Raw genomic sequence first — 27,965 nt, 5'->3', positions numbered from 1 at the left:
AGAGAGAGAGATATAGAGTAAAGGAGGCGGAGGAGGTGGAGAAAGATAGATAGACATAGACTGAGAGACAGACAGAGCGCGAGAGAGCGAGCATGGACATACTCAGGACTATCACCCAGCAGCAGCAGCAGCAGCCCCCCGCCAGCGGCCCCCACAGCCGGGCCCCGGAGCCCCGGCGCGGGAAGCCGGAGGACGCCGCTCCGCAGGAGATGTCGCGGATCATCTCCGACTCCAGCACGGGCAGGTGCTACTGCAGGGGCAAAGTTCTGGGCAAGGTGGGTTTCACCTGTGGGCTGATGGACTTCACCTGGACCTGTGGTTCTGGAGGACCCTATTCTGTGCATGCATTTTATGCATGTAAAATGCATGCATAGAATAATAAGTATTATTCATGTTTTAATTAGCATAGTTGTATTATTATTCTTATTCTTATTTTAATTTGCATTGCTTTATTATTATTATTAAGACCAAAGCAATATGCAAAACACTAAAATGAGCCTGAGGCTCATTTTAGTGTTTTGCATATTGCTTTGGTCTTAATAATAATAATAAAACAATGCAAACTTGGGACGTTTTGGTCCAGACAATTGTTATATTTGACACTATATTTGTGTTTGTGTATCCAGACCTGTTTCAGCCATAGTGGAGTCTTAATCTGTCTGTATCACAGTATTTTTGAAAATATATTTAAGTATATCTATTTTTCTGTCTACCTGTCTGTCTATCTTTATCTACCTGTCTAATTGTAGTAATAATAATAAACAAATGGAGTAAAGCTAATCGGTAAAAATACGATCATCATCATTATAAATGTAAAGATTAGGAGAACAGTATTTTTAAATATTTTACATTCTTGTGACATATATAAGTATCATGACATTGACATTCAAGTATATTGTGCATAACAACTCTGGCTGCACTACTTTAAAATCCATTGATTTAAGCTCTAGTTTTTGTTTGTTTTAGAGTTTGAATGTTATAAAGAGATGTGTAGTTATATAAAAATGTGTGTCTTCATTGATATACATGTGTAATATCAGATATTGGTATTATATCAGAATTCCCACATCAGTGCATCCCTAAACTTTAGCACAATACTATAAAATATTATTATATTGCCAGAAATGTCCAGAAAGAATTGATGAGACGATCAGAATTGTTTATGATGCAGGTATAAAAATAATAATAGTAATAATAGTAATATGAAATATTGATTGAATTGCACCACTTTTAAAAATGTCACACTGCATCATTGATTTATGGTACAATATTATATGAACATAACCTTCATTATTGTTCCTGACCTCAATATTACAGACAAATTGTGTTGGATAATAATCATTGAATGCTGTATTATATTAGTGACATTATATTATATTAGAGTGAAAAGGTGAATAATGCAAATAATGACCTATTAACAGTATTCAAATATTGTGGATTAAAAAAAGAAGTTTGACTTGTTCACACTAGTTATTGCAAATTCTTTGCGTATTTATAGTCATTATGCTCAAAAATCAAAAACTGAGGTCAGCAAAAATGATCTAATTTTTTTTTTTTTATATATATATATATTTTTTTATATGTATCGTATGATATATCGATAATGTAATTATCGAGACAGACCTAGGAGACCTGGAAGCTCCTCCTGACCCATAGCCCGAGCTGAAAGTAGGCTGTTTGTGTTCTCAGGGCGGCTTTGCCAAGTGCTACGAGTTTACAGACCTGAGCTCGGGGAAAGTGTACGCTGTGAAGATCATCCCACACACCCGCGTCTCCAAACCCCACCAGAGAGAGAAGGTCTGTATCTGTTTTTATTGATTTATTTATTGATTAATCATCTGCTTGCTTACCTACTCTCTGAATACTAAACAGTATTTTTATATAATTTTTCAGATTGATCGAGAAATCGAACTGCACAGAACTCTTCACCACAAACACATCGTCCAGTTCTACCACCACTTCGAAGACAAGGAGAACATCTACATCCTGCTGGAGTACTGCAGCAGACGAGTGAGTGTTACCAGCACTGTGCTTCTCAGACTGATCCACTACAGGGTTCATATTGCAGTACATAGATTTTTGTGCTATAGTCAAAACTACTATAATACTATATTTTTGGTCTCATTATATCTGCCTAATATTCTTATTTTTATCTCAAATATCTAAAATATTGGATACACAGTTCACTTATAATACCATAACATGCTGGATCACGGAGTTCAGGTCAAATCTCTGGAAGTCTGAAATCTCATATATAGGTGTACTGTTTGTTTGTATGCTTTGGGTCATTGTCCTGCTGCAGAGCCCAAGTACACCTGAGCTTGAGGTCATGAACAGATGGCCGGACAAAAATATGTATGACAATGTGAATATACAGCTCTGGAAAAAAAAATGAAAATGGCTATTTATAGGTTTATGTTTGAGTAAAATGAACATTGTTGTTTTATTCTATAAACTACAGACAACATTTCTCCCAAATTCCAAATAAAAATATTCTCATTTAGAGCATTTATTTACAGAAAATGAGAAATGACTGAAATAACAAAAAAGATGCAGAACTTTCAGACCTCAAATAATGCAAAGAAAACAAGTTCATATTCATAAAGTTTTAAGAGTTCAGAAATAATCAATATTTGGTGGAATAATCCTGGTTGGTTTTTAATCACAGTTTTTTTTTCATGCATCTTGGCATCATGTTCTCCTCCACCAGTCTTACACACTGCTTTTGGATAACTTTATGCTGCTTTACTCCTGGTGTAAACATTCAAGCAGTTCAGTTTGGTGGTTTGATGGCTTGTGATCATCCATCTTCCTCTTGATTATATTCAAGAGGTTTTCAATTCGGTAAAATCAAAGAAACTAATATTTTTAATTTTTTCCAGAGCCGTATTTTTGTGTGGTTTCTCTCTTCATGACTAACTCTGTGTTGTTCTGTTCTGTTCTTCTCCTCTCCTGCAGTCTCTGGCTCACATCCTGAAAGCCCGTAAGGTGCTGACAGAACCCGAGGTCCGGTACTACCTGAGACAGATCGTTACGGGTCTGAAGTATCTCCACGAACAGGAAATCCTCCACAGAGACCTGAAGCTCGGTAAGCCTCGGAGATTTCAGCACTGAAAGAGGTTATTAATCTCATAATCTGCTGCTCTGTGTTTTGTAACCTGTGGGCTGAACTCTGGATCTGGGTTTTACAGGGAATTTCTTCATTAACGAGGGGATGGAGCTGAAGATCGGGGACTTCGGTCTGGCAGCGAAGCTGGAGCCTGTGGAGAACCGCAGAAGAACGATATGCGGAACCCCCAACTACCTATCTCCTGAAGTTCTCAACAAGCAGGGCCACGGCTGCGAATCAGACGTCTGGGCGCTCGGCTGCGTTATGTAAGTTATAAGAACCAAATGTTCTGAACGTTAAAAGTTAACATCCTGAGAATGTTCAATCTTTCAAGTTTTCTGGATTTTTTTTTTTTTACATTTTAATATATTTTTTTAAACTGCAAGTCAAAATGTGTCGATGGTTTAGTTTATTTTTATATTGTAAATATTACTTTTTTTTATTTCCATAATTTTTTTTACCCATTTTCAGAATTCATTAATGTAACGTTACAGACTAACCTTTCTGAAACCTTTTCAAATCTTTTATCCAATCAGAACAGTGGATTCTGCAGGAGTGTAATCATACTACAGTCAAACTACAAAGTGAAACAAAAATTGCTGTAATGCCCATTTCTATGTGGGACATAGATGGAATTTTTTAAAATGTGGCACAGAGTGGTGCTTTTTTATATTTTTTATAGATTTATATTTATATTAGTTTATAGTAATTTAATATATATTATATTATATATTTTATTATATTATGATACTATAATAATGTACTTTGAACGCCTACTCAAATTCCATTGGTCTGATTGGATCTGTGTGTAATACTGCCATCTAGTGGGCGGGTTTTAAACACAAACAACGCAACACAAAATGAACCACTGTGACACAGATCTTTACATGAAAAAACAAAGTTAAGCCAATCGAAAGTTGGTATTTTGCCCTTTGAGACGCAGAACTTTGACCGATTGTCCCTCGTGCTGGTCTCTGCAGGTACACCATGCTGTTGGGCCGGCCCCCGTTTGAAACCACTAATCTGAAGGAGACGTATCGGTGTATACGGGAGGCGCGGTACTCCATGCCCTCCACGCTGTCGCCTCAGGCCAAACACCTCATCAGCAACATGCTCGCCAAGAGCCCCGAGGACCGGCTGCGGCTCGACGACGTCCTGCGGCACGACTTCTTCAGCCAGGTGAGAGAGAGCGGCTCGTGAGAACCATCCATTTAGAGTAGTAGATGGGTAGAGAGGGAATATATGACTATGTATATATATATTTTATTGCAGCATAAACTGAATATAAATCACTGTACTCTGCATTAAAGAGTGTTTAATATTAAGTTTGCTTATCTCAGGGTTTCACTCCAGACCGACTGTCCTCCAGCTGCTGCCACACAGCTCCAGACCTGCAGCACACCAGCCCCGCCAAGAGCTTCTTCAAGAAGGCGGCGGCGGCTCTGTTCGGCAGCAAGAAGGACAAAGCCAAGTACCTGGAGACTCTGAGTAAGTCCTTAAACGTCTCTGGAGATACGTTTCATTATGTTATTATATTTAAGCTGTTTATGATGCAGTTTAATAACTGGATTCTCGTTTCTGATCTGATGTACAGATAAACTAACAGTGAAGGAGGAGGAGGACATCCACAGACTGAGACACGACCTGAGGAAAGCCTCCATCAGCAACCAGCCCTGCAGACCAGCTACTGAGGTCAGTCTGAGGATCTCTATTAGCATCGTAGCGTAGCGTAGCATATCGTGTCGTATCCTACTCAATAATATCGCCAACAATTCTGATTCTTAAAGAAATAAACTCGATAGTATTAGAAACATGAATATTTACTTGTAAATGTTTGTTTGTAGTTTATGTGCATGCACAAAACAAGCTAATCTATAAAGTACTGTAGCTACAAAAATCTAACACAAAATAATAATATTTTTTTGTTATTTTATACTCTTATTATTTAACATTTATATTGATTTTATAAATGGAAACTTTGTGTATTTTTTGCAGTAATATATTTTTTTGTCATATAGTCATGAAAATAATATCGCAAAAATATTGTGATATTAACTTTGGGCTATATTGCCCACCCCTTCATAATCAGATAAATCAGGGGGAAAACTGTTTATATGCGTCAGACAGTCATTTTCAGACTTTACAGCTTCATGCTAGAGCTGGGTGATATTATAAAAAATATTATAATATATAATCTCAATATTTTTTAATATAAAAAATATTTCTATTTTTTTGTAGTTGTGACTTAACAACTTTTTATTATTATTATTTTATTTTTTATATTAAGCCACAATATGAACACTGAAATAAAATGCATGCATCGTACATCAGCTAGGATTTTATTTCAGTGTTCACCTTGAAACATGGCCTAACTGAGCTTTTCAACTTTTTTATCCAATCACAGGACAGTAAACCACCAGTTCCACCAATCGGAAAGCCCGGCGTTCCAGCCAAGGACGGCAGCAGCAACAAGCAGCAGATCCGCGACACCATCCGCATGATCGTACGGGGAACGCTGGGGAGCTGCAGCAGCAGCAGTGAATGTACGAATACGCCTGTTTATACTGATTTATATCTTTATTTTTATTTATTTGTTAATTTATTTGCAGGCCAGTCGTTAATAGATGCTGTAATGTTGTAGCTAATGGGTTTCTGTGCTTGGTTTTGATGGCAGGTCTGGAGGACAGCACCATGGGCACCGTGGCCGACTCTGTCGCCAGAGTACTGCGCGGCTGCCTGGAGAACATGCCTGAAGGTGAGAAAACTCCTGCTTCTGCTCATATACTGAGTTTTTACCCATCCCAGTGAAAACAGGGTGTCTGCAGGTCCTTCAAACATCTTAAAATGTCTTTAAGTGTCTTCAAACGTCTTAAATCCATCTCAAATCCATGCAACTTATGCAAGTTACCTCCCAGATTTAGTTTGATACTATGATCAAACTACAAAATAAAACAAAAATAGCTATTTCTTTTTTTTTTTTTACTTTTTATCGCTTCCTTATTGCAGAAATAATCTTAATCTTGTGTCTTGTGTAGTGATATTTAAAGGTCAAATTTAAGTAAAATTTAATTTCCCGTACCTGCAGATGCCCTGAGTAAGTAATAAATGTAGTCTGATCTTTGACATTTGATATTTACTTTATATTTCTTCTATTTTTTCCCTCTTATTTTATAGTGAACGAAATCCCGAAGGAGAGTCTGAGCTGCAGCTTTCAGTGGGTGACCAAGTGGGTGGACTACTCCAACAAATACGGCTTCGGCTACCAGCTGTCCGACCACACAGTCGGAGTTCTCTTCAACAACGGCACCCATATGAGCCTGCTGTCTGATAAGAAGTGAGTAGAGTAGAGTAGAGTAGTGTAAACTCGTGCCTGAGAGACCAGAATCCATCTGTCTCTCTGTTTCTCAGCCAGAGAGATGATTATATAACTTTAACACGCTGCTCTTCGTTTACAGGACGGTGCATTACTATGCAGAACTGGGTCAGTGCATGGTGTTCCCCACCGCTGAAGCTCCAGAGCAGTTTGTGGGCCAGGTCACCATCCTCAAGTACTTCGCACATTATATGGAGGAGAATCTGATGGATGTGAGTATTTTAAAACTGCTAAAAACCTAGATCAAAGTGAATTAAGACTGAAAAACATCATTATGCTGGTATTTTATTGCTTCAATTCCATTTTAAAGAGCAAAAAAAATAGCAAAAAGTAGATTTTTAAATAACTATTGGAAGCCAGCAGACATAGTGCCTTTAAAACGGCGTCAGGGTTTAGGAATAAATCTGCACTGATGGGCATGGTGGTGCGCCACTGACTTATTAGAACCCTGACAACAGTCAAAAGTCATCAGTGAGCTGCGTGATCCTATCTTAGCCATGCAGGAGCGTCTCTGCTGAGACTCGCAGAAAAGCAATGCGCCATTAAGATACTAACGCACCAAAATCAGAGCTCTTAATCTGTCTCTTAAAGGGAATGGAAACTGACACACTGATTGGTTTATTTCACGTTACGCCCAAACGTGACTTTTGCGTGTTTCGAGCTGCGAAAGGAGTATTGTTTGCGCCCTAATGATACCATAGAGACACCAATACACCTTTAATCCACCTGTATCATCCGCAATTGACCAGTGCGCTATATATCACTAAATTAGGACCTATAGAGTACAGACAAAGCATATATAAAGATATTGTTTAATGTAAATTATTTACTTGTTGTTTTTTTTGTTTTCTCACAGTACTAATTTATTTATCTTTATATTTATTTATTTCTCCAGGGTGGTGATCTACCCAATGTGACAGACGTTAGTAAGCCCAGGCTGTATCTCCTGCAGTGGCTGAAGTCTGACCGCGCTCTCATGATGCTCTTCAACGACGGCACTTTCCAGGTAGAGATCCATCAAAACCACACTACTAATGGTTCTAAAGTCAAAGTGGAAGGTTTGCTCGAAAATACGCTGTTCTGCATTGCGTTTGTTGGCGCCCATTGGGGAAAAACCCTGAAAAATCAAGGGTTGTGTCCCAAATCACATAGTACTGCACTTATATAGTCTTAAAAATGGTGCAACACCATCAGATCTGAAGTGCACTCAAAAATGTCTGAACCACAACATAGTGTAAAAGTGTTTTAATAAAAAAAAAATATAAAAATAAATTGTCTGTTGAAGCCATGCTTTGGACAAATGGTTCTCAAACCAGTCTTCAGAGCTCCAAGCTTGCTTTTTTATTTTCAGGAGTTGAAACAAGAACTTTAGACCATCTAAAGATTCCTAAAACATGTTTAAAAAAAACAATTGCTCAATTGGGTTCGATAGTTTTTGGACAACTTGGTGTTTTTCATGCTTTGACAAACCTACTAACCTAAGTTAGGTCACCATCAAACTGAGCTCAACTCCAGCCCTCTAGAACCAACATTAATTATTTATATATATATATATATTTATATATAACGTTCAAAACTACACTGTATTGACTATATTGCCAAAAATATTTGCTCACACATTTAAATCATAAAACTCCTAGAAAATTGTTCCTGAATCACTTATTTCCATCTGATGGATAAGTCAGAGTTTGGTTGTTGCCAGGAGAATTATACTTGTCTTTAATTGTAAAGTTTGGTTGAGGGGGGATCATTAGTATGGTGCACCTCATGCTCACCTCATGTCTTTTTTTTTTATAGGTGAACTTCTACCACGACCACACCAAGATCATCCTGTGCAGCCAGAACGAGGAGTATCTCCTGACCTACATCAACGAGGAGCGAGTATCCACCACGCTACGCCTCAGTACGCTGCTGCGCTGCGGCTGCTCCGCGGATCTGCGCAGCCGGATGGAGTACGCCCTCAACATGCTGTTACAGAGATGCACCTAAAGACCTGGAATGGAATGAATTGAACTGGACTAAAAACCTGATTTTGATCTCCGTGGACTGGATGGACTTTTTATTGACCACCGTTCACTGGAGCTTTTTCAGTAGGGCTACAGATCTTCAGGAGTGCGGTACACCGTCCAATCACTGAGCGACTCGGACCTAAAGGACTTGAACAAAGACCTGAAACGGATCAAAAGAGCTGGGCTGGATCCAGAAAAGCATCAAAACCGTAAAAACGGACTTGCAGAAGAGATAAAACTAATGTTTGTGTATATAATTATACAGATAATAAATATATTGGAGCGATCTTGCCATGCTGAAGCTGGACCGTCCGTGGGAACCGGACCGGAACCGGGACCGGGACCGGCTTCAGCGGGGCAGGGTGATGTGTAGCTCTGTGTAGAGCAGACCACTGTAAAACTGTGAATACATTCCAGCAGGAGGTGTGGACTCCATGGTGAAGTATGCTAGAACCCGTGCTGTAGTTCTGCTCCCTGCGTTTCCTCGCCGTCTGGAGATGGATCAGGATCAGGATCCGGGACAGTTGGAGACAGGAGGGACGTTCTGCGCTAGTTTGCCGTGGATGTAACTTATTTGACAGGAACCCAGTATTTATTTATTTAATAAAGATAACCTTAAAATGACGAGTGGTGTTTGAACAGTTCTTTAAGTTTTGTTTAGTTTGCTGTTGCTTTAATTTCTTCTTATTTAAAAAAAAAAATTGCAACAAAAAAAAAACCACTGAGCTCAGGTAAAACATGTAAATTGTAATGCGTCCTTGGGTTTCTAGAACGGCGCTATATAAGCTATATAACTTTATTCATTATTAACTGCACTGTAGGCCCATCACGACTATAACATCATTTACTTCATTTACTATACACATACAATTTACTTCAGAATTGCTATTCTAATCACAAATTTACTTTATAATTGCTGTTCTGATCATAAATTTACCTCAGCAGTGCTATTCCAACCCCGAATTTACCTCAGCAGTGCTATTCCAACCATGAATTTACCTCAGCAGTGTAATCCTAATCATATATTTACTTCAGAATCACTATTCTGATCATAAGCGTACCTCAGATTCGCTCTTCTGATCATACATTTTCTTGAGAATTGCTATTCTAATCGTAATTTGTACTTCAGAATTAGCATTCTGAAACGTTTACTTCAGTATCGCCCTTCTAATCATGAATTTACCTCAGCTGTGCTATTCTAACCATGAACTTACCACAGCAGTGTAGTTCTAATCATAAATTTACTTCAGAATCGCTATTCTGATCACAAATTTACTTCAGAACCTCTATTTTGATCATAAATTTACCTCAGCAGTTCTATTCCCCTAGTACATTATCAGTAGTGCTGTTTGAGACCGAGAAAGATGAGTTTTTTGGTAAACAAACAAATGCTAAGGCTAAGTTAGCTCAGCTAGCATTACTATCCTAGCCCTGTACAGTCTGTAAAGAGGTAATGAACTGTCAGTGTTCTAAATGATGCTAAGTTCTTTATTTAGATTAATTTGTTGAATTGAGTTTGCAGGTGCTCTCTCAGTCTCTGCATCACCACTGCTTACAAACAAAAAGAAAATCCTAACATTAGAGGAAACACATGTAGTACAATATTTAATGCATTTCTGGAACAATATATTGCGTAATAAATTTGTATAAAAAATGACTGTCCTGGTCTGAGCATCTGATCACTGCATGGATGCACAGTCCTGAGAGCAGCTGTGCAGCAGATGTAGTCGACAATGCATTCGACCAAAACAATAACAGCAGATATTCAGTGTTCTGCGGTTTCTCTCAGTGGTTTTATTGCTGAAGGTCTCTGCAGTTCACACAGATAAATCTCCCGGGGCTGAGAGAAAGGAGCTGCGTAAACACATGGATATAAAAACGAGCGAAAACAAGAGGAAAGAAATGTGTTCAGCGTTTTTTATCAACCTTTTCCTCCAGTGAAAATTGCTGTGTATTATGAAGTAGAGTAAACTATTGGAGGGAGAATGGGGAAATCATTTTCACTCCATTTCTGATCTTGTTTTTCTTGTGTAATGGCTCAGGTTGAGTCATAATCATGAAATAAAAAATCTGTCCGTAGAAAAACAGCATCATCCTTCCATATGATTGTGTGTCTATGGGTAGCTCAATAAATATTGCCCATATCAGCCTAAATTATAATCTTTTATTGTTCCTGGTCAATTGTTTCTCTTCATTTTGTATAGGATATAGTAGTGTGGACACGTTAACCCTCCATTGCTAATATTCTATATTTTTTAAGTGCAATAGTGTTTCTTACCTCTAACATGTAATGCTTCAATTAGAATAATTCACTCGTTTTTCATAAAAAAAATCATATTCAAACGTTTTTTTTTTAATGTTTCACTACTTTATTACTTTTAAAAGACAAACATATAAAACATTTTGTACAATATTTTTACATAACATTGAAACAATTTTGTTTTAGTTTTTGGGTGGCTGCAGATATGTGAGATTAACCATTTTCACCATTATATGTTCATTGCACTAATTAAGGCAAGCAGAAAAAATATATATATTTTTATGAAATGCTTTTAACTATTTTTCCAATAAAAACTTTAAAATGGGTCAATTTGACCTGTAACATAACAGGAGGGTTAAATTCAGTGTTTTTTTTTTTATTATTAATTAAAATTTTTCTTCATTGTGGATTAATACTAAAATCTACGGGCAACTATGACGAAAAAAAAACATTTAATTATTTAGTAAACAGAAAAGGCTTTCAGTTAACAGCTGTGCTTCTACTTTGTTTGGCGGATCAATCAGAAGTCACTATTTTCTGTGAACTGGAGTAACCTGTGGACTGGTACACAGTACCTCCCTACACTGGCCATGGCCTTCCAGCTATAGCACAAAATATCATGGCCAAAAGTCATGGGATGGCAGTATGTGACTTGAACGTAAAATTAAAATCACACATTTAATCAAGTTAAACTAAAACAAGGAACCAAAAAAAGGTTATTTGTCAAAAGCATTAGAAAAACAAACAGACAATTAAAACAGTTATTAAAACAAAAAATAAATAATAAATAGAACAGAACAGAATAACAATAGAAGATGACAGTTTTGGGTTCAATTTTCTCATACTGACCACTGGATAGTCAACATGCCACCTCATGGCAAAGAACTCTCAGATGATGATGTTATATCTAAGTTTAATTTCTATAGTGTTTTAATGTCCCATTAAAAGACATGATAAAATACTTGCAGAAATATGAGGTGTGTTTTCATGTTAGTGAGATGCTGTACACAAATACCGCAGGTCACTGGGACATGCCAAAAGTCATGGCACACTATAAAAAGAAAGAAGATGGGTCACTTTCAGTCAGTCGGTTACCATGTCAACGTGCCACCAGTTCGGAAATGTTCTCCCGCTCAGCCTCCGTCCAACTGGTGTTTTCTTCTCCGGCTTTGAGGAAGAAAGTTTCTGGAGCAGAACCAGAACCAGAGCTAACGGTCCAACATGCCAACGGTCCAACAGAAGAAGAGCCCTGCAGTTGGCATGATGAAGTTCCTACTCGCGCCATCTGCTGCTGTGAGATGTAGGCCGTGTTGTCTCTGATGAGTCAAGGCTGGATTACTTAATAGGCTGAATTAACTAAACAAGCCTCGCGGCGTTATATAACACTTGTGTCTTCAGACGACAATCCGAGAAATCCGAGAAATCCGTGAAATCCGTGAAATCCGTGAAAGCATTAAAAAAGGATAACATACTCTAAGAGCAGGATTACACACAGGGTGATTAAAACGATATCAAAAGCTATTTTGCAACAAACACAAAAGCTCTCTTTAGTAAATATAATCTCAATTGGCTGATCACGGTTAAGAGAGCATGCATTTCCCCCATTGGCCCACTCCTTGCAAGTTAACTTACGATTTCTGAGGCTGGTAACTCTGATGAACTTATTCTGTACAACAGAGAAAACTTTTGCTCTTCCTATCCTGGGGCGGTTCTGATGAGTGCCAGTTTCATCACCATAACGTTTTTGATATTCGGATTGACTGACCTTAATTTCTATTTTTTGTCCCATTTTGTTCCCAATTTACTCCCCCTATCACTAGTGATGCCCCAACACCAGGAGGGTTAAGAAGACTAGCACTAACACGCCTCCTCCAACACATGTGAAGTCAGACTCCGCCTCTTTTTGAGCTGCTGCTGATGCTGTAGCATTGCCGAGTAGCATCACAGCGCTAACGTTTGGAGGAAAGCAGCGCAGCGACTCAGTTCTGATACATCAGCTCACAGATGCAGCCTCATGCTGATCCACATCACCCTACGAGTGATGAGGGGAAAGCAAGAGCGCCATCTACTGTACTGTACCCACCCAGAGAGAACAAGACTCCGGCAGCTGATGGCAAACTGTTTTTTTTTTTATCTTTACTTATTTGAGTAGTTGTTTCGTCTCATAATCTGGATTAGAACATTACTGAAATATTCACTATTCACTGTATACCTGTAACTCTACCTCTTCACTACTTTACTTTAACTGATGCTCTCAAACATCAACATTAAGAGACAAGAAATTCAAGTAATTAACTCTTGATGAGTTCAGCACAGCTGTTAACTGAAAGCCTGAATTCCAGGTGACTCTACCTCATAAAGCTGAGAAAAAAAAAAACATCTCAAACATCAACATTAGGAGGCATTATGAGTCACCTGGAATGGCTTTTTTTTGTTAAAACAACGATGTTCATTTTAATCAAACATATACCTATAAACAGCAATGGGTTCAACTTAACTTATCTGAATACAGAATGCATTTATTCTATATATATAAAGGATTGTCCACAAATATTTGTCCATATAGTGCATATAGAGTATATAACCATTTCATGATGATTCAGCAGAGCTGAGAGGATTGTGTTTGTGTGTTGAGTTCATTTCAGACAGGTTGGTCGAGTTAACAGAAAAGATTTAATGGCTTTTATAACGCTCCGTAATTACAGCGGTGTTAAAGAATGCTGGATTATTCGCCAGTGTAAACGGAGCGGTGTTAGAGTGTGTTCCTCCGGAGGAATGTTTCCTCCCTCAGAGAGAATAAAAAAACGTTACAAAAAGCCGAAGACATCAAAACAACCGTCAACCAAACCCTTATTATAGAAACCATCAACAACACGTTAAAGGTGGTACTGACTAACTGCTGCACTCCAGAACTGAGTGAACTGAGCGAACTGCAGACAGCTGTCTCACTGCTGGTGTTTTCGTAATGCACCTGGATCTGAACCGTCAAATAACAGCTGTTTTATAACAACAAACGCCCATCTGCGCACATCAAAACATGTGCAGTATGGCTGGTATGAATTAAACGTGTTTTAAAAACATTTACTAAATTAAACTGTTCTTTCTGTGCTCTGTGCACTGACTGTTCTGCTGTACAGTACTATCTTTAAAGTAGCTGTTAAGTTTGGATAGCTTCTTAATCTTAAAAAAAATAAGAAATAGCTAAACAATCGCTTATATGCTGTTTTATGTATGTAGTTTTTCTACAACCCCACGGAAATAAGGATACCTACAAACACATGTTGGAATCACACAGGCATAAGCATCAGGCATCCCACCTCTCCTGTAACTCTCGGGATTCTCCTGCACAGTCAATGATGTCATAATAATGATTTCATAATTTGGAACTTGTCTTTCTGGGGCAATTCTAAAAAAATTATCCTGTGCAATTTACCCTGTAAATCTTCCTTTTCTGAAGCAGTCCTGATGAGTGCCCATTCTATCATCATAACGTTTTTGATGGTCTTTTTTTTTCAACTGCACTTGAGGATACTTTTAAAGCTCTTGAAATGTTTTAAATTGACATACCTTTATTTCTTAAAGTTATAAATTGCAAGTAACTTGCCGTATCATATATATCATATAATCAAGAGGAAGATGCATGATCACAAACCATCAAACCACCAAACTGAACTGCTTGAATTTTTACACCAGGAGTAAAGCAGCATAAAGTTATCCAAAAGCAGTGTGTAAGACTGGTGGAGGAGAACATGATGCCAAGATGCATGAAAAAAAACTGTGATTAAAAACCACCAGGATTATTCCACCAAATATTGATTATTTCTGAACTCTTAAAACTTTATGAATATGAACTTGTTTTCTTTGCATTATTTGAGGTCTGAAAGCTCTGCATCTTTTTTTGTTTTTTCAGTCATTTCTCATTTTCTGTAAATAAATGCTCTAAATGAGAATATTTTTACTTGGAATTTGGGAGAAATGTTGTCTGTAGTTTATAGAATAAAAAAACAGAGCTGTATATCTTGGCTAATTCAGGTTAAATTGGGTAAACTATCCTTTGAGTAAATCATCCTTTTTTTTCACTTTGTAAGAAGACACTTTGCTGTGCTTCATCAGGTCGGCGCATGCCTAAAAAAAAGCAGCCATATAAAAATAGCTGCTGAGACGGCCTATCAACTACGATTATAATCAGATAAAGTGTCACCCTGGGTCAAGTTTGATAGAATTCGACTGCAGAATAACAGCTTTATTAAATACCCAGAGAAGGAGTAAGCTTTTAGACTGCAGCCTAACAGCACTGCGTCTCTAACACTCAAAAATTACATTATATAACTCACATTATGTGCACAGGAACGTTTTCATGGTTTTCTCTGTGATTATCCTGTATAATAGCTCAGTCCCGTCATTAACGGCCTTCTACAGACCTTTACCTTTACTCAGACTCTACTCAGACTCTTATTTTGTCTTTCTCAGCTGAATGAAGCATTAGCTGTGTGATGGGCTAATTCTGGAAAGATGGAGCTTTAAGGTGCTCAATCAATCTCGAGGCCGAGAATCGCTGGAATTGTTATTTCTGTTATGAATGGAATGAAGCTGCTATGAGAGGCATGTTATTGAACTGTTATGATGTCACTGTGGTCCATAGTTATGTGTGTGTGTGTGTGTGTGTGTGTTTTGAAGGACGCTGTGTTATTCTTTTTAAAGCTGTAGACTGTTTCATGGTCTTTTATATAAAAGTTTGCAGCAAGAAGCAGTTTAAGATAGATCACTGGTTCGAGTCCCGGCTATGCAGCTTGCCATCACCTGCCGGAGTCCTGAGAGCGCGCAATTAGCCTTGCTGTCTCTCTGTGAGTACAGTATGTGGTGCTCTATCTTTCCCCGCATCACTCCTAGGGTGATGTGGATCAGCACAAGGCTGCGTCTGTGAGCTGATGTATCAGAACTGAGGCGCTGCGCTGCTTTCCTCTGAGCATTAGCGCTGCTGTGATGCTACTCAGCAATGCTACAGCCTCAGCAGCAGTTCAAAAAGAGGCGGAGTCTGACTTCACATGTGTTGGAGGAGGCGTGTGCTAGTCTTCTTAACCCTCCTGGTGTTGGAGCGTCACTAGTGATAGGGGGATATACAGATAAGTAGCAGCTGAATAAGTGGAACAATTGGCCAGATAAATTGGGAAAATAAAATAAATTAAAATAAATAAATAAGATGCAATTTTTGTCATTGCACAGTGTACAACAAACTTCTGCCATGTCAATGTTAGGTAGAGGTTTTCATTTTATCATGTAAATAATGATGTAATGATAAAATACTGTATGTTTTGATCAGGCTGCACGCTGAAATACAGCAGGAGGAGAGAATGAGGAAACTGGGACAGCAGTGCCAGGCGGGTACTGAATGTAGGGCAGTCGGGTAGAGTTCTGATGGGCGCAGGAGTGAAAGGCAGATGCCCGTTATGTAAGAGCGAGTGATTCACTGTGGTCTTCAGATGGTGTGTTAGAAACTCTTGCTGTGAGAATGGAAGGGTCGCATCCTCCTGATCAACAACGTTTATTTACAGTATGTACCCTACTTTATACAGCTCTGAAAAAATGAAGAGAGCACTTCAGTACAGTAAAATGAACATTGTTGTTTTATTCTATAAACTACAGACAACATTTCTCCCAAATTCCAAATAAAAATATTCTCATTTAGAGCATTTATTTACAGAAAATGAGAAATGACTGAAATAACAAAAAAAGATGCAGAACTTTCAGACCTCAAATAATACAAAGAAAACAAGTTCATATTCATAAAGTTTTAAGAGTTCAGAAATAATCAATATTTGGTGGAATAACCCTGATAGTTTTTTATCACTTTTTTTTTTCATGCATCTTGGCATCATGTTCTCTTCCTCCACCAGTCTTACACACTGCTTTCGGATAACTTTATGCTGCTTTACTCCTGGTGCAAAAATTCAAGCAATACAGCTGTTATATACCAGAAACAAAGAAACTCATCATTTTTAAGTGGTCAGCAGACATTTTCTGATGGAGGGATCTGTAACACAGCTTGTTCATGTCTTTTTTGCCATTTTGCACAAGCATAATAAAAGTGACAAAGCCCTTAAAAGGCTCAATGTGAAAGCGATTGAAACTGGCGAGAAGGCACAAATATGGACAGATGAAGTGATGATGCAAACCAAATAAAATGCAATAAAAACGACAAGATTGGACACATCACTGCCTGAGTTTACTGTAACTCCTGCTTCCTTCTTCCCCATCTGTCCTAATACTTTCACATTGCAAAATTCCGCTATAATGATGTGAGTTAACGCTGTAGCTGCTGCAGTAATGTAAGAATGGAAGTGGCGGCTGGCGCCAAGTCGTGTGCTGAATTCTTGTGGGCCGTGACTAGTTCATTCATGCCGGGTGGCACAGCGTGGGACGTCAACACCCCGCCAGTTCCCTCAGAACCCGACCGCACCCTGTGCATTCCTCACACACACCTGCACCCTTTCACACGGCTTCACACTCCCACACACACTCCACACGGCATTCCACACACTGTACACAATGCCACACACTTACACGTGCTGCAATAAACAACTATTACTATCAATTAACCCCCCCACTCACAATTACACTAAGAAAATGGGGGGGGGGGGGGGGCATATATATATATATATATATATATATATATATATATATATTTTACACTGTTACTGAATGCATCAGTTCAGCACCATAGCAAATATACTGCTAGTGTGCTGCCAAAGAAGGCCACTAGTATGCTGTTCCATAGTCGAAGAGTTAGAGGACGCAGCTGATGTATCCTTCCTAGTTCACAATACTCAATCCAAACTCGAACTAATTTTATATAAAGCTACAGCATGATAATCACAATATAGCAAAGTCACAAGCTTATTTAAGCTGCAGAAGTTATAATTTATTAATGGTATAATCACACATCACACAACTTTAAGAACTTTGAAAGTAGACTCAAATGCAAACATAAAAAAGACCATCAAAAACATTAAAATGATGAAACTGGCACTCACCAGGACCGCGCCAGGAAAGAAAGAGCAAGAGTTAAGCCCCAGATATGAGCACCTAAATGCTTCTTTACAGAGTATTTAGGTTTGTTCAACACTTTAAAGTTACTACATGATTTCTTAAATGTTTCTTCGTAGTCTGGATCACTTCAGGATTTAAAAAATAAAAATATGAAATAAGAAGGTGTGTCCAGACTTTTGATGAATACTTTTCATAGCATAAATAAATAGTTCTAAAATATTGTGAATGAAAATAAATATAATCAGAGTTTAGTAGGTGGGATCATGTCTGGGTCAGCAGACTTGTGAAGTTTAAGAAGTAGGTTAAGATCTGCTGCTGCTGCTCCACTGAAACGGGAAACAAAGGCCTTGTTATTAGAAAGTGCTGCTATGAGCTCAAATCCATCCAGAAAGAGGAAACCGCTCCGCCGGCATGAGACACGCATGTGATTTAACTCATCAGATAAACATCATGAACTGGCAAACCACAGGGTATTGATTTATTAAAAATCTGCATTTTCAGGATTACTAGAAGCTCATTTCACTTTCATTATAGAATAAAAACTATACTATACTTTACACTCATTTTTAGATTTATTCCAAAAATAGTCAATAAAATAAAGATAAACTGGTCCATCAGTGCCAGTTTATCATATTATAGAATCCCTCCTGTGTATTGCTGTTTATATATATGTGCATTATTGATCCAAACGCTACAAACTACTCATGATGTTTTTATATGATTTGATCAGTAATTTGAAAAAGTATAAATATCGCCACTGTCTGGTGAAAAACAAGTATCTCGAAGAGAGCAACTTCACAGGAGAGAGATAAAACCTTTTAAACTTTCAGTGGAAGTAAATTTAAAAATAGTTTCAGTTCATTTCAGGTCATTGTGGAGAATTACTGTTGGTCTATTCATCAAGGAATTTTGACACAATGTAGAGGACAATTTGTGAATTCAAATTATGCTGTAAACTAAAAATCACCAAAAAATTGAAAATTGGTCAGATGAAAGATAAACTTGAAGATGACTCTGATCTAAGATGTAATGTGTGTATGTTGATTACATGACTACGGTGGCCGAGAAAGCCCAGCGCAGTGCAAATTGAAAAGCGCTGCAAAAGCACAAAACACATCCATCAAAATTACAACACAGGCGCAGCAAATAGAAAAACGCGCTGCAAATACAACCACAACACAACGGAAGTGAGTCACAACACAACAGAATTTTCCCGGGGGACCTTAAAAGATGCTGTACCAGCTGTATACAAAGGACAATAAGTGGCAAACAAGCTTCTGAAAAGTAAGTTATGTTTATTACCTGTGATTACCACGGTTGTGTGCATATTATTAAAAGTTCTGCTTCACAAAACGCCTTGTTTGCCACTTATTGTCCTTTGTACACATAGTGAAGTCCGAGACGTTACTGAAGACGCAGCTTAGCTGGTACAGTATCTTTTAAGGTCCCCCGGGAAAATTCCGTTGTGTTGTGACGCACTTCCGTTGTGTTGTGGTTGTATTTGCAGTGTGTTTTTCTATTTGCTGCGCCTGTGTTGTAATTTTGATGGATGTGTTTTGTGCTTTTGCAGCGCTTTTCAATTTGCACTGCGCTGGGCTTTCTCGGCCACCGTACATGACTACTGATAACTGGAATAATCAGATAATACGATTATAAGTGCAGTAATAATGGGTAAGTGAATGTATTCAGTGTAAAGTTTAGCTCTGTAAGATTTCTTTAGAAGTGATCAGACTCTGTGGAAACTGTTCATGTGTTCATTAACACCTCCACTGCGGTTTTGGTTCAAAGGAAAAATGAGGAAATTTGATGTTTCGCCAAAGCATTCCTCCAAACCATAAACTGGCAGTGAGCGGGAGAATCTGAGGAACAGCACATTTTTACCAAGACCGTCATCCGCTGAGTCACCAGCGCACACGTGTTCACCATCCAACCCTCGTAAAAAAACAAACAAAAAAAGTTCGGTCTTAAAGAATTTCACATTTCACCCTCCTCAAATCCACAAACCCACATCCGGATCAGGTTCTGACTGCACTCCGGATAAAACATGCTTAATCGTACTTTTAAACAGATTTATGTACTTACCTCAAATATATTAAAATTACATTAATATTACACTTTCATCAAATGTTGATTATACTTTTAAAAAATACAATATAGTGTATAGTATATTCTATAAAAAATAGATTACCAGGAAGTACACTTTCAGTTCAATGTAATTCAGTATACTTCTAAAATACTTATTTCCATACATATATTTATACATTTTTAGGAAAGTGTGTTAAAAACCACAGTTACAGTAGTTCACTTAAAGTACAATATATCATGTTACTTTTTTTAGAAAGTAAATTAAATTACTTAATATACTACATTGGTAAAATGTTTAAAATATATATTTTGGTATTACACTAATATAACAGCTAAATGTATTTCAATGCTAATGTAATTATAATGAGGAAAATATAAATATAAGTAAGTTATAGGATAGAGTTTAACGTCAAATGAAATGTAACAAGCTAAAATTGTAGTACAGTATATACAAAAAAAGTATATATATATATATATATATATATTTATACTCAAAGAAAGTATACGTGATGTGTGCTGCTTACAAGAAAGACAAGAACAAGAAGCATGTATATTTGTACTCTAATGTAAATATAGATCACATATATTTAACATCAATTCTTAGGACATTCCCAATGTACTCTGTGTATAATATAATAGTGATATAAAACATTTAAAATATGAGGTTACATACAGTAAATGAAGTAGTATGTTTAAAAGTTACTTAAGTATATTTGAAATGCTGCCAATACTCCTTATCACAATTTAAGTAAGACTTTTGTACTGTTTTTTTATATAATTAAAGTATAATAAGTACAAAAAAGTTTTGATTTAGCACTCTTTAAATATACTGATTAATAATGTGGCTACAGGAACACTTTAGAGCACTATAGCATAATAATGCTTAGTATACTTTTATAATCTACTTTTTGTTATTCACTAGGTTGTTAAACACTGAATGGTCCAGGAACCTTCAGTTTTCTTCTCGTCTTTGTTCGCTGAGGGAGTGTCTGCAGTTTTCCGGCGGGTTTGGTTTTAATTTGGTGCAGTAATGGAGGCTCTTTTGATGGTAAAGCAGTTAAATACAGGATTATTTATACAGCTGGAGCCGAACCAAGATGAGGCCAAGAGAGCGACCCCCCGTAAACCACCCCAACACCCCCCAATACACCCCTCACGTGAAATTTCAGACTTTCTAATAACACAGCCCTGAAGATGAAAGAGACGTGATGGAGAGATCATATTTCACTGCTTTTCTCATGAAAAGATGAGCTGCTGTTAGCTTTAAAAAGACCACCATGATACATCAGGTTACCTATTTCGTTACACCCTGCGCTCATTGCTATCTTACACCCCTTTAACTGTCTATTTTCATATTTTTTATACCTTCTGCCTGCCTCATTTAAATAGCAACAGTGCTTCTGAAAATATATCTACATTGGAGTTCTGCTTGTTTATCTTGGCAACAGAAAACACAGGAGCTCCACTGACTGAATACAACCTAGACAGACGCCAACAGTCAGACGTTCATCGCTATCTTTGCAGTGCACAAACCCAAATTTTACATCAACAATAAACAGAATAGTAAATAAAATAACATTGCTGTTCCCGTAAATGAGCTGCTGGAGCTCCTTCACAGCGTCAACCAGCAGCTCAGTTTCCTCTGCTGAGAAGAGTTTGTTGGACACGTCCAGGTAGCTGCACCGTTACAATAGCAATCCACCAAAGTCAGAGCTCACCTGATCTACTCTTAAAGAGAATGACGAGCAAACAGTGACACTCTGATTGGTTTATTATTTCACGATATACCCAAAATCAACCACACCCATGATTAATTAGTACATGCCTTTTGCATGTTTTGAGCCGCACAAGGTGTACTTTTCCCGTCATTATGATAGCAAAGACACACTGACACCATGCCCTAAATCAAGCTGCATGGATCTAACATGGATTTTATTATTAACCTATTATTATCTTATTTCTAGCTTATAATTAGATCTTATTTTTTATCTGTCTGGTTTTGATTGTGTTTTTATTCTATAATATTAATTTTCACATTACATTTTATTAGTGTTCATTTTAATTGACTTTTTTATATGTCTTGCTTGCTTGTGTGTTATTTCTTACTCTCTTTTATACATTAACTAGAAGCACAACTAAATACTGCAATGTGATTTTATAATATATTAAAGGATGGAGCAGTATAGAAAACGCCGCCGAAAACAACCGAATACTTAGACGTTAATTTGATTGCACACAGTATGAACCCAAGATAAATATTGGAAATAAAAATATTGTCATTTAGAGCATTTATTTGAAAATATAAAAAAAGACGCAGAGCTTTCAGACCTCAAATAATGCAAAGAAAACAAGTTCATATTCATAAAGTTTTAAGAGTTCAGAAATAATCAATATTTGGTGGAATAACCCTGGTTGGTTTTTAATCACAGTTTTTTTCATGCATCTTGGCATCATGTTCTCCTCCACCAGTCTTACACACTGCTTTTGGATAACTTTATGCTGCTTCACTCCTGGTGCAAAAATTCATCCGTCTGAAGTCTTCAATCCATCTGAAACTCCTTGACATTTCTAATAAATGTTTTAATAATATTATACTAATTTTAAAACTAAAAATAGAGTGATAGAGTGGAATACAGTGAGAGTAGACTTCTAATAAAAGTCGAGAAAACACTCTAATACATTTACCACAGTATGTCCTGTGTGTTTTTTTTTAGAAATAGAGCTATTCTGACATGTTGCAGTAATAAAAACACAACAAGCAGGAAATTGCATGCAGTCAACATTCACATCAGAGAGAGAGAGAGATAGAGAGAGAGAGAGCAGTATATCACACAAATGAACACAAATGACTGCCTTAATCTACCCCTCGCCGGCACTACCTCAAAAAATGCTCATCATTTCTCCTTAATTTTTTATAAAAATGTTTTTCTTATTTAAGAAAAACTGTTCTTGATTCACCAGCACTGTAATCTGTTGTACCCATACTGCTCTGTAATTAATCTACAGTTACAGAAGATACAGAATCACCAGCACTGTAATCTGTTGTACCCATACTGCTCTGTAATTAATCTACAGTTACAGTAGATACAGAATCACCAGCACCGTAATCTGTTGTACCCGTACTGCTCTGTAATTAGTCTACAGTTACAGTAGATACAGAATCACCAGCACTGTAATCTGTTGTACCCATACTGCTCTGTAATTAATCTACAGTTACAGTAGATACAGAATCACCAGCACTGTAATCTGTTGTACCCGTACTGCTCTGTAATTAATCTACAGTTACAGTAGATACAGAATCACCAGCACCGTAATCTGTTGTACCCGTACTGCTCTGTAATTAATCTACAGTTACAGAAGATACAGAATCACCAGCACCGTAATCTGTTGTACCCATACTGCTCTGTAATTAATCTACAGTTACAGTAGATACAGAATCACCAGCACTGTAATCTGTTGTACCCGTACTGCTCTGTAATTAATCTACAGTTACAGTAGATACAGAATCACCAGCGCTGTAATCTGTTGTTCCCCGTAATCTTTTTTTCTGTGATATCCCTTAAATAAGCTTTATTTTTAAGACTGTAGATTATCCCTTTGAGACGAATGACTCATGCTGTTCATAATGTAAATTATTCAGCTGCTATTATGAAACTTATAATTATGTAAGTTATACATTGCAGATTTATTTGGAGTTTCTCAGAGGCGTAAACGTTTATTCCCACGCTGCTAATAACGGCTCATTTCCTGAGCTGCAGTGACAGGGCGACGGCATACGGAGGAAAAGCAGTTGTGTTGATGCAGAGCCGTCCTGATGGAATGAAAGCCGGTGTATAGTGCCGCTCTGGTGTAGAGCAGCCGCTCGCTGTAAGATTGATGGTGTTTACAGGAAGCAATGACTATCTCCATGCAAATGCTAATGGGCACCTGCTAGCGCTGTTTCAACCACACCATTCCATTAAGCAAGAGGCTTTCAGAGACTTAAGATCATTGCCTTTAGCAATAACACCATTATACACAAACACACACACACATATACACACATACACACATACAAGAATACAGTTCTGGAAAAAATAATCAAAAGATCACTTCAGTTTCTGAATCAGTTTCTCTATTTTGCTATTTATAGGTTTATGTTTGAGTAAAGTGAACATTGTTGTTTTATTCTATAAACTACAGACAACATTTCTCCCAAATTCCAAATAAAAATATTCTCATTTAGAGCATTTATTTACAGAAAATGAAAAAGAAATGGCTGAAATAACAAAAAAGATGCAGAGCTTTCAGACCTCAAATAATGCAAAGAAAACAAGTTCATATTCATAAAGAGATTTTAAGAGTTCAGAAATAATCAATATTTGGTGGAATAACTAGTTTCCATGCATTGTGGAATGTTCTCCTCCACCAGTCTTACACACTGCTTTTGGATAACTTTATGCTGCTTTACTCCTGGTGTAAAAATTCAAGCAGTTCAGTTTGGTGGTTTGATGGTTTGTGATCATCCATCTTCCTCTTGATTATATTCCAGAGGTTTTCAATTTGGTAAAATCAAAGAAACTCATCATTTTTAAGTGCTCTCTTATTTTTTTCCAGAGCTGTAAGTCAGATTCAATGTGTCAATCAAACAGGTACTACACAATTGGCCTAGGGTTATTGCCACTGAGGTTAGCCATGGCATGATGGGCAGTGAAAATAAAGGCTGATCCTGTTAGCTGACCCAATCCTGGAAAAATTAGCAGGTTTTTGTTTGAAGAATGTGGTTAAAGTTTGAGAGCAGAGCTGCTTTCCTCTCTACATGCGGTGAGATCACAGCTGCCATTCCAGATGAGAGTTGGAGAGAAGTGTGAGAAGTGTGAAGAGCAGTGGCAGAGTGCGAGCTGGCACTCTGGATCTGCCCTCTAAATGCCTACCCATCTGAATAACATCAAGAGAGAGAGAGAAAAAGACATAGAAAGAGAGAGAGAGAGAGAGACATATGGGTTTACACCAGGGCTAATAATCAGACAGCCTGAAACAGCCACAGTGCAGGAGAATGCTGGAAAATCTTAGCTGTATATTGCTAAAAATAATCGTTTATCTGCTTTCAAACGCATATAAACTTCAGTGAAATCCCATGTGGGTCTATGCTTTGCAGCTATAACAACTTCAACTTCTCTAGGAAGGCTTTCAGGACTCAAGTCAGGACAGTCAAATTCTTTCACACTAAACTCTGTAGCTTATCCATGTCTTAATGGACCTTGTTATGTAAGGGGACATCCCCAAAATGTTCCTGTAAAAGTTAGAAGCATGAAATTGTCCAAAATCACTTGGTTTCCTAAAACATTAAGAGTTCCTTTCACTGGAACTAATGAGCCGATCCCAACTCTTGAAAAACAACCCCACACTAAAATCATAATGATCCCCCCTCTACCAAACTTTACACTTTACACACAATGCAGTCAGAGTAGAACAGTTCTGCCAAACTTAGACTCGTCTAGAAAAGTCACGAATCACACTTCCATGAAGAGTTCTATACTCTACAGTTCCCGAGCTAATCTGAAGGCCACACGACATTTGGAGGTCTGTAGTGGTTGAATTTACAGGATCTGACCTGGACCTGAGCAGCAATTAGAGCTCGGCAGCACTCATCAAATCAATAAACATGCATCATTGACCTAATTCCATTGGCAGCCATACATGCCCCTAGTATAACACTCCCTACACCATGTTTCATAGATTATATGACGTTGCTTTGAAACATTGCTTGGTTTTTGCATTGCTTTCTTTTCATTTTCATGCTCAGTTTATTTCTGCTTTATTTGTTTGTTATTAATCTGTCTGAATGATTCAGTTTCAGTTCAGTTTTTTTTTCAGACGGTTTCTATCAGTCTAATCTTTCTTGATCTAACATTACTTGAAATTTGCAAGTAAACTCATATTTGTATTTTTTAAAGATTCATTCTAGAGACTGTTCTTGATTCTTGGTTTTGCTAGATGTTGTGAAGGCTAGCGGAACTATTGTGTTTTCTGAAATGAAGGAGCTCTATTCAGTACTTTTTGAGTTTTGGCGATGTGTAATAAGTGTAATAATGTGTTGGTGTCCCAATATTTGGGCCTGCTTTTCTTATCTAATCTCACTTCGCAATTAACAATGTCCATTACGCAGCTGGACACAGAAAAGCAGGCCGGTTGGCAGGCAGAGCGAGATTATTGACGGGTCTCGCTAATGGTGTCGGCGCGATTGGCGTCATGAGTGGCTTCGGCGGGCGGCGGGTTGACTGGGGCGCCGGTCCTGCTGACAGCTTTGCCGCTGAGTTTCCCCACAGGCATTCTTTGGGTTTGATTGGCAATCGGCTTGCGTTTGGGCTGTTGCGCTAGCCGCTTATGCTAATCCTTATTCTCCAGAGTATCAGTGAAACGACGCTTCCAAAGCACAGCAAATCCGCAGGCGGGCCCGAAGCAGAGCACAGAGAGCCCGAGCCCGAGCTGCGCCGGTCCGATCGGACTGAAGTCTGGAGAGGACTGTAGGCAGCGGAACAAGAAGGAACAAGGCCTGGTTACATAATCCTGGAGGATCTGTGGAAACCAGCGATCAAAGTCCTCTCCAACAGCAAACAGTGAGGAGTGGGGCGAGGGCTGGGGCATTGTTTACTGTCGGAGAAAAACAGAGGAAGTGTTGCTGTAAAAATGGCTTTCGAAAAAGCTGGAGAGGGACTCGCTTTTGCCGATGGAAATTTACTCTGGAAAAATGGCAAAGCCTGTAATTTAGGCAGAGAAAACATGGCAAGCCCACTCAAATCTAAAAAACTAGAAAAACACTGGAAAAAATACTTTTTTGGCTTTGCTTTGTTTGGTGATATTGCCAAAACCTCATAAGAAACACAAATGCCAATCAATAGCAATGCCCCCCTTACATGCAATATTACATCCATCATAAGCTAATAAAAATGCTTACTTTATTATATATTCTCTTTCTTTTAGTGACACTCCTGTATGCCCTTTACAGACTCAATGAGAGTGAGTTAAACAGTTATTTAGAAATAGGTTAATTTTTCTTAAAGGAGAAATCCTGTGGGAAGTGGACTTGAAGTGTATTGAAACATGATAATGAGTAGGAACTTTAGCTAAAAGCCCACCTCTGTTCCTTTCCAGCATTCCAAAACACTGTGCTTTTAGTTGATATTCCCAATAGGCTTACAATACCAGTGAATGGGACATAGCATTACTCATGCAAAGAAATGGCTATTTTTACATTGATTGAGCGCAAATGCATGAATTGCAGCGTTTGCTCAAAATATATCTATGATATAGATGAAAATAAATCAACTGAATAAATTTGCAATCTGTTAAACAGTGTTATTAATAAACTAACTGTGCACTTTTAAAGATCTTGGTGCCTTGGGTTTTTAATTTAATGGTTAATGTTATAACTCAACTATTAGTCTACAGTAGAGCACCAGATTGGTTGAGACATGACCAAAAATTCTTAAATAATCAAATTATGTATTTATTTTTACCATACAGGTCATTTTAGTGTGTGGAAACAGTTAATTTCCACTGGAGCACATGAAATCCTGGATACAGCACTGGCCGGGTCATTCTGCTTGGCCAGCCAACCTCATAGCAGAGCTAATGACCTCACTTCCTCACTTTCTTCCCTTATCATTTCTAAACAATCTGCTACACAATGAATTTCCTACTCCAACGCACTGACCTACTACAGCTCTGGAAAAAAAATAAGAGACCATTTAAAAATTATGGGTTTCTTTAATTTTATCAAATATAAAACCTCTGGAATTTAATCAAGAGGAAGATGGATGATCACAAGCCATCAAACCACCAAACTGAACTGCTTGAATTTTTGCACCAGGAGTAAAGCAGCATAAAGTTATCCAAAAGCAGTGTGTAAGACTGGTGGAGGAGGAGAACATGATGAAAAAAAACTGTGATTAAAAAACCACCAGCGTTATTCCACCAAATATTGATTATTTCTGAACTCTTAAAACTTTATGAATATGAACTTGTTTTCTTTGCATTATTTGAGGTCTGAAAGATCTGCATCTTTCTAGTTATTTTAGCCATAAACCTATAAATAGCAAA

The 27,965-nt window shown here is 37.7% G+C and overlaps 1 protein-coding gene across 1 annotated transcript; it reads left to right on the top strand.

The window, feature by feature from the left end:
• On the top strand, window positions 1-9,115 carry plk2a (polo-like kinase 2a (Drosophila)). Its single transcript, XM_022680777.2, has 14 exons — window positions 1-275; window positions 1,690-1,797; window positions 1,894-2,010; window positions 2,959-3,088; window positions 3,192-3,375; window positions 4,090-4,288; window positions 4,450-4,597; window positions 4,704-4,801; window positions 5,514-5,652; window positions 5,784-5,864; window positions 6,284-6,443; window positions 6,565-6,694; window positions 7,378-7,488; window positions 8,280-9,115. The coding sequence occupies exons 1-14, from the start codon at window positions 93-95 to the stop codon at window positions 8,469-8,471; spliced, it is 1,980 nt and encodes a 659-aa protein (XP_022536498.2). The 5' UTR covers window positions 1-92; the 3' UTR covers window positions 8,472-9,115.
• The last annotated feature ends 18,850 nt before the right edge of the window (window positions 9,116-27,965 follow it).

Source organism: Astyanax mexicanus, chromosome 20 (assembly GCF_023375975.1).
Source record: "Astyanax mexicanus isolate ESR-SI-001 chromosome 20, AstMex3_surface, whole genome shotgun sequence".
In the NCBI taxonomy this organism is placed as follows: Eukaryota; Metazoa; Chordata; class Actinopteri; order Characiformes; family Acestrorhamphidae; genus Astyanax; species Astyanax mexicanus.
Note: the sequence above shows the minus strand (reverse complement) of the source record. Positions and strands in the feature narration are given on the sequence as shown.

What these genes read in the sequence shown, in the direction of transcription:
- plk2a (XM_022680777.2), top strand. Translation starts at nt 93, where the DNA reads ATGGACATACTCAGGACTATCACCCAGCAGCAGCAGCAGCAGCCCCCC. An exon ending in TGGAGTACTGCAGCAGACGA is followed by an intron (nt 2,011 to 2,958) that starts GTGAGTGTTACC and finishes CCTCTCCTGCAG; the next exon opens with TCTCTGGCTCACATCCTGAA. An exon ending in CTGCAGCAGCAGCAGTGAAT is followed by an intron (nt 5,653 to 5,783) that starts GTACGAATACGC and finishes TTTTGATGGCAG; the next exon opens with GTCTGGAGGACAGCACCATG.